This window comes from Arctopsyche grandis, chromosome 1, assembly GCF_051622035.1.
Source record: "Arctopsyche grandis isolate Sample6627 chromosome 1, ASM5162203v2, whole genome shotgun sequence".
NCBI classification, from domain to species: Eukaryota; Metazoa; Arthropoda; class Insecta; order Trichoptera; family Hydropsychidae; genus Arctopsyche; species Arctopsyche grandis.
Window position 1 is genome coordinate 23,232,485 of NC_135355.1, and position 16,114 is coordinate 23,248,598.

Here is a 16,114-nt window from a genome sequence, read left to right on the forward strand (position 1 = left end):
CAAGTGCAATAAATATTTTATTTTTTCTGGGTAATTTATCGAAATTACTTTCACTTCCTTAATGGGCACTTTCAGTTTCAGTAAACAGCGATAAATGTTAGGCTTTTGTAAATTAAATGCGCCCTCTTCGCACCTGTTACACTCGGAAACGCTTTGCTGCTCAATGATAAGAAAATCTTGGCAGTCTCTTACACGCTTATTACGGTTTCTTACATGATATATGGTCTGCGAAAGCTTGCAGCCGCAAACTAATATTTTATTTTGATTTAAACTAATGCTCAACAGAACGTAGTTTTGCCCAATAAATCCAATTATGAATATCATTTATCTATATGTACATTTATATATTGCAAAAAAATTGCATCGGTGATATTACTATGATGCAGAACTAATTTTATATTAATCGGGAGTAATTTTAATTAATTCTAAGTTTGATTGAATTTCCACATCATTTTCCGGCTGAAATGTATGCGTTTCAGTTTCCTTTGTTTGGAAAAACGCGCGCAAAAAATATCCTCTTCCATACCGCTCTCCCCAGTAGTGCACTATTCCTCCCCCGGCCTCCCGTTCGCCTATGCAAACCCCCCGGTCCTCTTGCCCTCCTGCCCTCCTTGATTCCCATCCCCTTCTCCGCATCACCCCCTCTGGCGCCATCCAGGTGCCTTTTGGCGCCGGCGCCTATTCGTAGTCAATCCTTCGTAGCGAGCGCTCGTCTTGTTACTTGTTGCAATTTTATCGAATTTGACGCGATAGCCCAAGTGTATAAGAAAAACTTCGGTGATTGTTCAGGCTCAGTGATTTATATAGACTGTGACTGTCGAACCGTTCAGTAAGTTTTCCAAAATTTTCTGTTGTGTAATTTCATTTTTCGGTAACTTTACACGAAAGCTTTTCTTTGTTTTAGTATCGCGTGTGTTCATATTATCGTTCGAGGTAAAACAGTATATGCACATATAAGCTATTTGTATGATTTTGTACATACATATGTTATATAATGCATTGTACATAGTGTTCGCATTATAACACCACTACATTTATTCACATGTTTTATTATGATGATGATGTCTGAGGATACACATGTTCCTCCGCTATCTATCATTTGTAGAAATAAATATATTGAATTATTAACTTACTATGGACATAAACACATATGCTTTGTTTTTAATAAAATTTCATTCTAAGGCCGTCAACACAACGTGTTTTTAAATCGTCGAAAATTCATACAAAAAAGTATTATTTTAAATATTTAGTAACAAACTTCCATTCGTAGATAATCATACCAGTAAATCTTTATCCAAGATATTGGATAAATAAATTAAAGCTCGATTTTTTCAAAGGAATTTATCGATAATATTCAGAAAACATTTCAAATCCCCAGATCTCGAAATTGACTGCTTATTTCTCACATACACTAGAATACACTTCCCAAATTGAAACTTTCATTCAAATGAATTACACAATGATCTATCGTTTATTACGTGAAAATGTATATAAATTTTATACAAAATAGAATACCACAGTTCGATATATAATTCTGATCTGATAATTCACACGGTCGAAGACAACTGCAATGAAGCTGTATTCCAATTTTTAATTTAATGGATAGGAAGGCTTAGGAGTTATCATCTATATTCAATTTACAAAAATATTATTTTTACCATGACTATGCGAAAAATACGCGGATTCTCATAGAGATTTCGGAAAATTCAGGCGGTCCATAATGAGTAGAGCCCGGATAACCAAGGTGCCGCTTATTGTTCAATTGTTGTAAATGCTTTGTAAAAAAGGTTCGGCAAACCTTTAACTATGCATTTACAACATTTGACAAATGAACGACACCTTGGTTATCCGGGCTCTAATAATTTATTTTATTTATTTATTTTATTCTAAACAGACCATTGTGGCATAACAGAAATTCCTAAAGCGCCACAATGGTCAAAAACATAACACAAAAAAAACACAAAATAACAATTCAACACAAATCAATACACAACGAAAATAATACACCCATCAATTATAAAAAATACATTTGAACATAAACATAAATACATCCATACATAACATAAAAAACAGCATTTAATAATAACAGATAAAGTAAAAATATCAAATAAAAAAATATATAGCATAAATATATGCCTTGCACCTACAGGCAGTTTCAATAAATATGTAAGAAACAACTACAAATACAAAACATCCCTGTAAGGCCCAAATGGAAGAGAGTTAATCAAAATTTTACTCATAAATCACAATCAATCATGAAAACAATGATGAGCGCAGACTACCAGATAAATGGGTTAGAGTAATTTCCGACAATTTACGCTCACTAATAATGAGTTAAGGTCTACTTAAGTGCAGTCATCGGAAACCTATGACCCGTCACCAAGTAACCCACTTAAACTAATTGTTTAAGGCTTGAGTTTTTTTTTTCGAAAGTACGAAAAATAATATTTTTTAAACATTTTATTCAAGGTTTAACATTTTATTCAAGGTTTGATCAAAAATTATTTGTTATCTAGTGACGTAATTGGCATTCAATGAAGAAAAATTATTTGTAGAGGCATATATGCAACAACTTGAGGATGTAATGGAAATGGTTAAGAAACTTATCTGCATTAACACACAGGCACTTAAAAGCTTTTTTGAAAGAAATTTAATGTAAATATGGAGATTTGCTGTTACAAGCTGAAATACGATGGTTAATTCGAGGCAAATTTCTTAATTGATTGGTAGCTCTTTCATCTTTGAAAAAAAAATAGGCTTTGCCTAACTAGTAGGTAGGTACTACATAAATAATTACTTGTGAGCGAACTGCCTAACTCGTAACGATCGACTGTTCTCTAGAGCGGACCTAATGAGAATGAGTTAATATGATTTTTAAAATTGAATATTGTGAAAAAAATTTTAACTTTGGCACATTTTTAAAATTTTAACAATCTTAGTATTATTATTAATCTCGGTTATACATAGTACAGTATTACATATATTTTTTTAAACCATCGCAAATTTAAATGTAGATTTCATGACTGATCATTTTATTCTTATTCTGTTTTAGTTTGAGCTATGCCAAGTCCTTGCTTGTTTAGCAATTCACTCCCGGTTAAAATTAACGAGTCATTTGTGCCGAATGAGCGAGTTTTTCCCCTTTTCCGCCACTGGTGAAAATTGCTTTTGGCCTTGGTCTACACGACCGATTTTATGGTTTCCTGTTGATTCTTTTCCCCCAATCTTCTTATATCGCGGTTTAAGTATTTGGAAGCCGCACTATTAATTTACGATTTGCCAAGCCCTCGTTCCCCGAATATGTGTGTATGTTCGCTCAAAAAAACATGCGAAGATAAAATATTCGCAATTTTTTTCCAGTTATTGAACCGTTATTAACTTATTTATCCATAGCCTATTTTAAGTCAACCAGGGACGTCCTATTAGCGTTGTAGTCGAATATTAATATCGATATCGATGGGTTATGTTATTTTTAGTGGTATATTTAATATTGGATATTTAAATTCTGGTATTGAAAGGTTGGAATATGGTTGTATATAAATGATACTGTTTAAAATAAGTGTGGGGCGATTTTTCCTCTGCTTTATGAACATTGTGCACACAATAGCGGGTTTATATGTAATATATACATAAGTCTTGACTTCTACCGGAATTGTCAAAAGTTTAACTGTACTATTGCACGCATTCACGATATTGTAGCTTATACAATTTTACTCGCCTTAATACGTAACGCTTGCTTTGTTTCAGTAATTTTCCACAGTGTACTTAAATTACATGTATGGTAAAAGTTTACGTGTTGTTATTATGTACTCGATTCAGAATCTGTATCGTGTCACGTTGCTCGTATGCTTTTCTACATTTTTTTTGTTTCCTACAAAACATTATCTACATAATGTACATACATATATTGGAAACGACGATAAATACATATTTTGTGCTGTCTTTGAAAGGCTTCATACATATCTTCATATATGTATTTTTGTCTACTCAATTATAAAAATATCGTGATATTGCAATATCTTCTGATCTCTACTAGCATTTGGAAAAGCTAATTTTTCCCTGTATGTGTGTACATACATATATACAAATACATATGTAGGTATTTAATTTATTGTCGTTCAATTTCATATTCTATTTATGTAATAATGTACATGTAATACATACATACATATGTATGTACATTCATCAGTATAATTTACTAAGAAATTAAATATATACATACACCTATTTAAAATAAAGGTTTAAGTATATGTATGTATAAGAGAATAAATCAACTTGGTTTTCGTAGAAATGTATATCCCCCTTGCAAAATTCTTGTATGTAGCAAATGAAAATGGAATTCATTAAATATTACGTTAAACTTTTGGTGTTTTGACATTAAATTGTTTCTCTAAAAGGTTATATTTCAACCATGAAAATAGTTTAAGTATATTTATATATATATATATATATATATATATATATATATATATATATATATATATATATATATATATATATATATATATATATATATATATATATATATATATATATATATATATATATAGTATTATATATATAAATATATAATATATATTTAATATATATATATATAATATATATTTCTAAGTTTCCATAAATATTATAGATTTTAATTCATATTTCGGCTTCACTTGTTGGTTTTCGTTTTTTTTTACAATTTACATACTTAGGACGTGGTCTTTGCAGGGATTTTGATTCAATCGAAGCTTCCTCTCAACAACAAATTACCGATTTTTTTATTATTAATACAACTCGTATGTACTATTTTATATACTACATATGTTACGTCTAAATATATAATCAATTTTTTTAATTATTTATTACAGTTTGCTGCATGGGTTGACGCTGTCATATTCGTTTTTAGTTTGGAAAACGAGGCAAGTTTCAACGCAATCCACACCTATTATAACCAAATGTCTCAATATAGGAATTCCACTGAAATCCCTCTCATCTTAGTTGGAACTCAAGGTCGGTAGACTTCATTATTTTAATTTTAATGTCTCCTATTTGATTTATTTTTTTATTGTGTTTATCTTTTGTGTTTCAGATACCATCAGTGACATGAGCCCGAGAGTTATAGATGACGCTAAAGCAAGAAAAATGGCCAATGATTTGAAAAGGTGCTCATATTACGAAACTTGTGCCACCTACGGACTAAACGTGGAAAGAGTATTTCAAGATGGTGAGCATTCAAAATTAATCATATTGATTTTGATGAATTGTTCGTACTAAAATTATAATTATAATTGCTAGTGATTTTTTGACGAAGAACTTTTTTGCCCTCGGAACATTTTCGTATAATACCGATTTGTCTTAGTTTTGTCATAAATGGACTAAAACATTAGATGAAATGGGAAGAATGTGCCCATCTTATTTAGAGAGTTAAATATTAAAATTGAACCTCCTACGACCTCTTACGCTATTTCTTAGAACCTTAAACTTGTTTAGTAAGAACTGATGTTTTAATATAAAAAGAAATTAATTTGAATTTCAAAATAGTTGAATTATTTACAATATAAAATTTTAGGTGCTACTTTAGTATGCGGTCTAGCTTAGCATGCGATCTACCTCTGAATTGCAATCGACTGTTTTTTTTTTATTTGTATCGTAGCAACGACCTGTTAATTATAATTTTTTATAATTTTGTCGAAACATTTCTATCGAAATATCGTCAGCAGCGAAGAAAATACCGACCCTCTAACAACCTAATCTTAAATGAATAGGGCCAACCCTAACATAACCTGACCCTTAAATAGGTGTTGGCTGCTAAGATATGTGTTTTTTTATGTTTTATGTTATCAATATTTTCACAAAAAAAAAACATATCTTACCAATCAACACCTATTTATTTAAGGGTCAGGTTAAGTTAGGGTTGGCCCTATTCATTTAAGATTAGGTTGTTAGGGTCGGTATTATTCAGTCTCACTCTCACACGCGAGAACTGAGACAGTGAGACCGCATATTAAAGTAAAAACGTGAAGGTAGATCGCATACTAAAGTAGATATGTGAAGGTAGACCGCATACTAAAGTGGCACCAAATTTTATGTCATCCGTCTTCCAGATATTATTAAGTAATAAAGACATCAATAATGTAAATATGCAAACAAAATATTTGGTAAACGGGAGGCTTTTCATTTATATTTATGCATATTGCATATTATTTATTTATTTAAAGTTTGGACATTGTAGCATTACAGGAATTCCTAATGCGCCAAAATGGTCAAAAATATAACAGAAAAGAAAAGAAACAAAATAATAACTAAGGCTTCCAATCCCGGGATCCCGGTGTTTTCTGGTACCGTGAATCCCGGTGCTGAAACACGTCTGAATACCGGGATAACGGTGCTGGCAGAAATTTCTTTATAATATAATAATTTAATAATATTGAAAAAAACATAAAACAACATTATATAATGAACAATGGTGGGATGAGCAATGAGAGTCATAGTCCATTTGTTTGCTACCCGTTTCTTCCACCCGTTTCGACGCCGGTTTGCCGTTTCCACGAAATAGTATGAACGGCCTGTATTGTGTCGCAGATATTGTACTCAACCGCAATGATATTTGAAGCATATTTTAACTGATTCGAACTCAGAATCGACCACTGATTACATTTTCGTGATCTAGAAAAAATGTGTGTGTCTGTGTTTCTGTGTGAGTGTGTGTGTTTCTGTGTGAGTGTCTGTATGTTTATTGTGTGTCAGTCTATTTTGGGGATTTTTTAAACACTGTTCGTCCTATTGAACTGAAACTTAGTATTGGTTACTGAAATTTTTATCGATAAACCGTAATTTTTTTTCAAACTTTTAGGTTGACCGGAAATGGTACCTCCCCTTATAGGTGTCCTCTTTCTTTTTAAGTTTTTGAATTAAATTATCTCTCAAACCACTCATCAAATCGGACTGAAATTTCTTACTTGTAATAGAAATTATTAATATTATACCCCAATATTTTTTTCTAAACCGAAAGTAGTACTTTTAATTTAGAGAATCACGGTTTTTTATGTTTTTCTAGGAAATCCTTTAATTTATTGAACTGAAGTTTTACCAAGTTATGTATAAAAGTTGGTAAGCATCCGTCGACCAGAAGTGGCAGTACATATACTCTTGTTCAATTTTTTCTTCCACTATTTTTTTCGACCCCTTTAGCATGTGTGCTCTTCACGTAAAAATTCAAGTATATGTAATTGTTGTATCAATATGAAAATAAAAAAAAATCACTAAATATAATAAACCGGAAGCGGAATTTTTTTCCTCTTAGAAAAGCCAAAAATGTTGACAACGATTCTTTCCACGCCCTAAACATATTTAGCTGAAAATTTATATTTGTATTATTTTTGTACTAACATAGTTATGTTACTACAAAATAATACTATCCGCACTTGCATAACACCTGCAGGATACGGGTCGTGCTGTAAAGGTATGAACAGACCTTTATACGGGTCGTATATGTATATATATTTTAAGCAAAGTACTAAATATAATCTAATCTATACATATAAAACACTAATGTTTGGGTTATGTATGTATGTGCCAGTGCGTGTTTGGGTAGTCATTGGTTGGGTCCGTCGTAGGTTGGGTGGGAAAAACACGTTCGATTTATTTATTTTTTTTGTGCAGGGGGCGCAGCCAGATGGGGCCCCGCCGGGGGCACAGCCCCCATGGGGCCCCGCTGAAGGGGGCGCAGTCCCCATGAAGCCCCAATGAAGGGAGTGCAGCCCCCATAGGGCCCCGCCGAAGGGGGCGCAGCCCTGTCGGGGGCGCCGCTTCTAATAAAATAAATCTTTTTTTTTTTTTATACACCCCGGGCAAAGCAGGGTAATAAAGCTAGTCTAATATATAATTTCGAAAGAGACTTTATTACTATGTAAGGTTTGGGTGGGAGCATCGAAAACAAAGTTCACACAACGATGATATCGATATCGTTGAATGCTATTTTTTTTCGATTCCAATAAATTTAATAAAAGAACAAATGAATGTTTACTATTAGATTAGCCGTGTTTAAGCGGTTTATTGCAAATACCGAGCGAAGCCGGGTAAAACCAATAGTATTATATATGCATAAATCTTTGTTTATGATTGGCTGTCATTAGATATTTTTTTTCGATTGAATTAAATTTGATAAAAAACAAATGAATGTTTACTATTAGATTAGCCATGTTTAAGCGGTGTACATTACAAGTATCGAGTGGAAGCCGGGTGAATCCTCGATTACAGTATGCATACATATTGAATAAAAGAAGAGAAGCGTGGTGTGGTGTGGTGTGGTGTGGCTAGTGGGAAAAACAGCGGTAGTGCGTGTAGTAGTAGTTTGGCAACACTGGTTGTTTACTCGCGATGACAGTTGGCGTCGGCCGTTGGTCGCCGGTCGCACGCGTAATGTTCGGCGACGCACGCGTACCCCCGCTGAGACGGCGGTCTTCGTGCTACAGCCTCCAAAAAGTTGCCTCCAGAGAGTTGAGATCTGCACCGGCGAGTCGCAGTCGACCAATCGCAGTCGCAGTCGCAGTCGCACTCCCCCCCCGCACAGCCTCCGCCAGCCTCACGGGTACCCCTCGCCCACACCCCCACACTCACCCCCACTCGTCTCTTACCTAACCGAACCGGCCATGTTCTATGTGTAGAATGTTATTAACGATTTTTGACGCTCTTGCGAACATGCTTTTTCCAAATATCGATTGCCAATTAATATTTTATTTTTTTTATTTTATTTTATTAATTGAAAAATCAACAGACAGGATGTACAGAGATAGGTATAAAAAAAACAAAAAGTAAATAAATAATATATGTAACATCCGAGTCCAATAATAGATTTTTACAAAAATGAAAAAGATAAATATAAGGAAAACAAATTAAAAAGTAAAGAATAAAGGCATGACGAAATATGTAGTACATTGCATAATTAAACTATAGTATTAAAATATTTGGAAAAGGTTATAAGATAGAATATAAGAAGAAATTGAAATTTACAAATATAAAACAAATGAAAAAGGTAAATACAAAATAAACAAATGAAAAGGAAAAGAATGAAAGCTATAATATGATTAAATAGCACATTACATAACTAAACTAAAGTATAAAAATAATGGAAATATTGGAAAAATAGAATAGGAGAAAAAATGAATCAATCGGTCAAGATTCTCTTGATGTTAGACCTGAATTGATGTAGGGAAATACCAAACAGATCAACCTCATTCAGCTCTCCGTTAAACATACGATAAACGCGCTGCAGATAAAAATATTTTTGGGAATTAGTAATATTTTAACTTTCTGTTATAAATCTAAAACAGAAAGTTAAAAAAAGTATCTATATGAAAATATCAATTTTTGTAAACATTTTGAATTTTGGTGTTAAATTTCCACCAAATATATTTTTTAATTAAATAAAACTTAAATATTCCAACTGGAAATTTTAAAGTGGATCTTCACAATAAAACTGCACTTCTCAACAATTCGTCATTATTGTTTTTATGTTAGTAAAGGAATATTATTAAAAATGATTGACAAGAAAGTGCATAAAAATTATCAAATTTTCCATCCAGATTTGTCTCTGAAACCCAAAAACAGTAATTTCAATTAATAAAATAATCAAGTAATGAATCTTAAAAAAAGTATTGACTGCTATCGCAGTACAGGTCCTTTATATAAAATTACTAGTGATGTACCCGAAGAAATATCATCTCAGTCTTTGTAGCCATATTAAATTATTAAGAGGGCTGGACAGCAGCGCCTTGTCCATACAAACGTACTATACTTCTCCCTTCCTCAATTATGGCACTATAGAAATTATTTTTTAATATGCTATGGATATCCACCATTGGGTTGCATCTATCGTTTTATTTTTTTGATTAATTATTTTTTATAGGAGCTAGGAGCCGCCAAACATCTATAAAATCGCCTCTTTTTTACACCCACGAAACGTGTCCAGCGTGCTAATTTAACGGTCGATTTAAAAAAAAATACGCCGATAGATGCACAGAAAGTATCTTTCTCATACCGATGATGAAATTTTTTTAAAAATCGGTTCAGTTTTGGAGGAGAATACGAAACCTCGATTTTGTCAATTTAAAATACATTTTATCTGGTCGAAGCGCAACTGTCGCATTCACTCAATATATATATTGATATATATTGTCGCATTCACTCAATATATACATAAACTCAATATATATATCGAAGAAAGGAACGGTAACAAAATTAAGGTTTCGGGTGTACAGCCCTCTTAATTAAAAGAAATGTTTCTGTTTTGTGTTTGATCCGTACGCGGTCGAATTTTTTTTCAAATACCTAATGTATTTGATTTAATATTTTAATTTAATTGTTTATTATGAAAAGAATGGTAAAAACTACCTACCTACCTGTAAACAATATAAAACATCAATAGAAAAATTATTTAATTTAATTCATTTTCAATAGATGGTGGTAAATGCTCAGAGACTTAGCGCTGTCTATTTGCCTAGAGGAAACATTGGTAGCAAGTAGTATATATAGGAGTTTTTTCTTTTATTATTAAATTTGTATACGTTTTTTTGGCAGTGGTTTAGCTGTGACGTACATATGTATGTCGAATCGAAACGACTATTACAACTAGTACTTCGAGCGTTATCTTTGATACACAGAATAGCGATATTATATATGATTATAAATTTAATTGATTTTTGACCATCCTATGACATATTTATTAATATATGTTTTTAGTGTTTGAAAAGTTTCTAAAAAATAGAAAAACCTTTAAAATCGAATTTTATTTGAATATTTAATTATTAACGACTGAAATCGAATAAAAGTCTAAACTAAAGTAATTATTTATTTTAGACTTGAATTGTTATTATGGTGTTTACACATAATTAATAAAATTATTTAAAAATATTTATACATTATATGAATCAAATCTAATATTTAATTTCGAAAGAGACTTTGTATGTATGTAAGTATGTATGTATCTTTGGCTGGGAACTTCGTAAACAAAAAAAGTTTCTATGGCTATTAGTATTATTATATGATGATATTTACATTTTTCTTTTTTTTTGTTTTCACAGCTTGTCAAAAGATAGTCCAACAAAGATTATCTTCGTCGACATCATGTTTGACGCCGAGCAACTCTCGTCCATCGACACCATTGGGTCTACCATCGGCTCCCACTTTGAGGCCGCAAGCGAATATATCCACTTTGCATCCGAACCAATCTCCTAGTCATAACCATTCCTCTTTCGTTCATAAGGATACTTTATCACGCGGTCATCATGCGCTTTCGGCATCATCGAACCATCTACACCGATCAAATGTCACCATTGGTGATAATTCCACACCACATTTGATTGAATCTCACGGTATCAATGGTAGTGATCATGCTAGGTGGGGCCATTCCCTAGCAAGTCATGCTTCCACCCAAGGACTTGTTACCATTGCCACTGAAAATAATAATGTTGCTAAATTTGCTGCTCCCGCCTGTTTGGATAGCCTTCAGCTACCCAACTCTGGAAGCAAGGATTCAAAAGATCTACCTACACCTTCATCAACTCCGACCACGTCTAGAAAGTCAAGAAGACGATCGAATCTATTCACCCCTTCGAAAAAAGGTGATGACAAATTCAAAAATGGGGAGTTGGGTTCTGGCAGAATGATTCCTATCAAACAAGGTTATTTGTATAAAAAGAGCAGCAAGGCCCTAAATAAAGAGTGGAAGAAAAAATATGTAGCTTTATGTGATGATGGAAGATTAACTTATCATCCCAATATTAATGTGAGTAATTCTTCAATATTAAATGGTGCGTTTTGTTTGTACACCCTTTTTTTAATTTTGGTTTTATTATTTTTAGGATTATATGGAAAATATTCACGGGAAAGAAATTTCACTACAATATGTTACTGTAAAAGTACCAGGACAGAAACCTCGGGGCTCAAAATCAATAATAACAACTTTACCCAGTGGTCAGCAAGCACACAATGGCTCCAACATACACGACAGTATCGTAGGACTTTCTCTTAGTGGTAATATATATTTTTTTTGTTATTCTTTCTTAATTTCCAAACTCATTTTCCATCTAATGTTACACTTTCTATTCTTACTTAAATGTTGTATTTTATTACTTCATATTTGGAGACAAGGCTTGTGTAATGTTTTACAGGCTATAAATCTAAAGATGGTAAAACACAAAGATTTACTGACAAAGTTATTCTGACAGCGTTCGAGGTATTGAAGGAGCCCGGTAGAACAGCACTTGGATCAACATCCAGTCAAGCTCAAGATGATCTCAGTTCTTCGAGTAGCATAATTGCATCAACAAACGGAGAGGCATCAAGTCTTGGATCTGCTGCCAGTAAATTGGAAACACCCCACGTTAAAAAAAGACATAGAAGAATGAAAAGCAGTGGACTCAAGAAAGATGGTGATGGAGATGGTACATTTTTATTTCAATTTTAAAATTTGAAACCTATTTGAACTATGCATAATGTAATTTATATCCTTTTTCAGATCAAGAAGTTTATGAGTTTTGCATAGTATCACTTGATGGTAAACATTGGAGATTCGAAGCTGGGAATTGTGAAGAAAGAGATGCATGGGTTTCGGCAGTAGAACGTCAAATTTTCGCCTCCCTTCAAGGTCCTGGCGGTGCTGAAGCTCTCTCACGTCATGTTCATCTTGTTCCTGGAAATAATACTTGTATAGATTGTGATTCACCAGGTACATACATATGCACTTTAAACAATGTTGTGTTTTGTATTTGTAAGTGTCTGAATGTTTTATTATAATATTTTAATTTATTTCCATAGATCCAGACTGGGCAAGTTTGAATCTTGGAGTTTTAATGTGTATTGAATGTTCGGGTGTGCATAGAAACTTGGGCTCCCATATATCTCGCGTTAGATCCTTAGAGCTGGATGAGTGGCCGTAAGTATTTTACAAGATACATATATTATTAAAATAATTGGTAAAAAAAAATTAACCTCGCCTTTTTTTTAGTCCTGGCCATTTAAGTGTAATGCTTTCAATTGGAAATAGTTTTGCAAACTCGGTCTGGGAAGCTGACTTGAAGGGTTATACAAAACCACATCCAAATTCTTCTCGAGAAGACAAAGAAAGGTATCATAATTTAATTTTAAATCGCTTTATCCATACATTTAATTGTTTGCTACAATTCATAAATTTTAATTTGTATATACATAAATTGTAATTTGTAAAGTAAATTTTTTTTTTTTTGCAATTTTAGATGGATACGAATGAAATATGAACGAAAAACATTCCTAGGCACATCATTCGAGGAGCCTGCTGTAGCGTGTGGGTTAGCTTTATCTGGAAGACTGACTCCATTATTAAATTCTCTAGCTAGATCCCGTCCAGTAGATGTAAATCGACCTTCTCCCCCAGATGGACGCACTCCATTACATCGAGCATGTGCTGCCGGGGATTTACCCATAGCTCAATTACTCATTTGGGTTTGTGTATTGTTTTTTTTTTACAAAATTACTAATAATTTTCAACATTTATCCTAATTTTTATTCTATCGTTTTCAGAACAATGCCAATCCTAATTTACTAGATGCTGATAATTTATCATGCCTTCAATTAGCTCGAATGGCTGCAGCACAGATCAACACTTCACCAGCGCATCGAACTTCTCACCTGCAAGTTACTTGTACTATACATCAACAACCAAACATTTCTGGGAACAACTCCACCAACAGCTCTACCAGTTCTGCTAAACACAGTCATTCAAATAATCAAACTAAAAGTCAATCGAATAACTCATCACCTTCTCAGCAATCTACCTGCTTGTGTACTCTCATAAATATGTTATCCCCCGTAAACGCTGCCAATGCCCTTATAGACCTATTAATAGCACTTCAAAATAATTCAATTGCAAATTCACTTTCGAATGCCGCTTCCTTGAGTCAAAATATGACAGTATCGAGTAGCGCTTCATTAAATAATAGTCAAAATACATTGTGTGGAATTGGAAATGATTCTCATGGAAGTGGTACAAGTTTAAACAGTACGAATAGCTTTATGCTACCTGCTAATACAATAAATTTGAACAGGCAGACAAGTCAAAGTAACAATATGAGTATGAGTAACGGTAGATGTCATCAACTCTCCGAAGGAGGTAGTGTTGTATAATGAAAGTGATGTGCTTATTCCAATTTATATCGAATTTATCCTATAAAAATTATATAGATAATAAATTGTCACAGATCTATTTAAAGATTTCATGTAATATTTGTATATTGATGTAAGTAAAAATTTTTTAGATAATATTTATAATAATTTATTATATTTTGTAAATTAACAGTAAATATACTATTATATCTTATGAAGTTTGATACTTTAGATTTGAAATTGTTACATTATATTTTATTCACAGATTTTTCAAGTTACTTTTGTCATCTTGCTTTCATTAATTTTTAGTTAAAATATTTTGATATACATGCTGTTTAGAAAGTCACATTCCTTTAATATGTATAATATGTGTTGTGTACAATTACACAATTGAAATAAGTAAGTATAGTGGATATACTTGAATATTTTTAATGATTGTGTATTTATTGCTGTCACGTATACCTAAAAAATTATAAAAATATATCTTATTGTGCATGTGACCACATAAATTTGTGACCTTATTCAAAAAGGCTAACAAACAATACTTGCCTTCATTAAATGACTGCTATTGCTACCTAGGTAGTGTTGTGATGTTGGAGTATCCTTTCTCTAGACTAAATGTTAATTACAGTTGCACAAATACTAATGTCGAATATTTAGACTGATTGCTAAATTTTTTCGTAGAACTGAATAATAAGTGTCTGTCTATGCGCTAATTATTGCATTTAATAATTAAGAAAGTAAGATTTATTGTATTTACTTACTGTTTAGTGTTTTGTCATTAGAAAAGTCTGTACACGTACTACATATATACATACATCTTTATGTATGTTTCGTTTAACTTAAAAAGTAAATATAAATTATTTTGTGCAACTTGATAAATGTATTAAACCATTTCATTATACTCGACATGAGAGTTCACTAAAATTAAATGATGATTCTCATATGTATATTTCGCAACATTTCATTAATATGATTATGCAAAATATAGAGTTTTAGCTTGTAGCATATTGAAACTCACCCTCACAATATTTTTCCTAAATTAAATTAAAATATTTGTTTTAAACAAATACATATATAATACATATGTTATGTCATTTGCAGTAAATTATATATGTGTGTGCAAATTTATTTTCCGATTGTCTGACATTCATATTGTATTCTCCCTTATCAGATTTTTATTAATGCATTTTAAAATTACATTCGCACCTAAAAATAAGATGTAAAATGCTGCACTGATGTATATACTTACCTATATTTTATGAAAGAATAAACAAATTAGTTTTAAATTGTCATAAAATGTTGTTGAAATTATTTATTATTATTGTAAATAAAACATTGTTTTTATTTCTCAAAAATATTTTCAGTTGCAGTACAAAAAAGGCACCAAACCTTATTCATAATTCAAAAGTGATCATTATAAATTTATATATATAAAAGATATTATATTTATATTATAAGATGTGATTTTTGCAATTTTGCTTGATTATAAATGTGTCAAAATTTTGTACTTATTCCGATATTAATTAAATTATTGCCAAATTGTGAAATTTTTAGATATTATTTGTGATAAGTATTAGATTTGAAACAAGCATTCATTCATTCATTATTTTAAATAAATAACTTGTAACTCATGTGTACTTAATAAATTATACATTTGTCAATTCAGTCAATCTATTTATTATTAAATTACATATTATATATTATATAATATTATATAAATATAAAAATTGAATTAGTGTTTTACAATATACCTGCTGTATATGTTTAATAATTATTACTTGGTGATGTATGTGAAATATATGAAAGTCGTTTTTCTTTGGTCGATAACATGTTTGTGTTTAATTGTTAATAAAAAAGTCAATGAAAAATACCTTGCGTTTAATTTATAATTTTTCATAATACATATTATAATTCTTAAGTACGTATATATATATATTTATATATATATATATATATATATATATATATATATATATATATATATATATAT

The 16,114-nt window shown here is 31.5% G+C and overlaps 1 protein-coding gene across 1 annotated transcript in view; it reads left to right on the plus strand.

The window, feature by feature from the left end:
* Positions 1-14,142, plus strand: part of CenG1A (Centaurin gamma 1A) — a 36,220-nt gene extending 22,078 nt beyond the window's left edge. The window contains exons 4-13 of the mRNA XM_077438721.1: positions 4,851-4,992; positions 5,072-5,206; positions 11,064-11,767; positions 11,844-12,015; positions 12,153-12,425; positions 12,500-12,709; positions 12,799-12,916; positions 12,989-13,108; positions 13,236-13,461; positions 13,540-14,142. Of these exons, the coding sequence (XP_077294847.1) occupies positions 4,851-4,992; positions 5,072-5,206; positions 11,064-11,767; positions 11,844-12,015; positions 12,153-12,425; positions 12,500-12,709; positions 12,799-12,916; positions 12,989-13,108; positions 13,236-13,461; positions 13,540-14,142 (2,703 nt within the window). The remainder of the gene's footprint in view (positions 1-4,850; positions 4,993-5,071; positions 5,207-11,063; positions 11,768-11,843; positions 12,016-12,152; positions 12,426-12,499; positions 12,710-12,798; positions 12,917-12,988; positions 13,109-13,235; positions 13,462-13,539) is intronic.
* Positions 14,143-16,114: the final 1,972 nt, after the last annotated feature.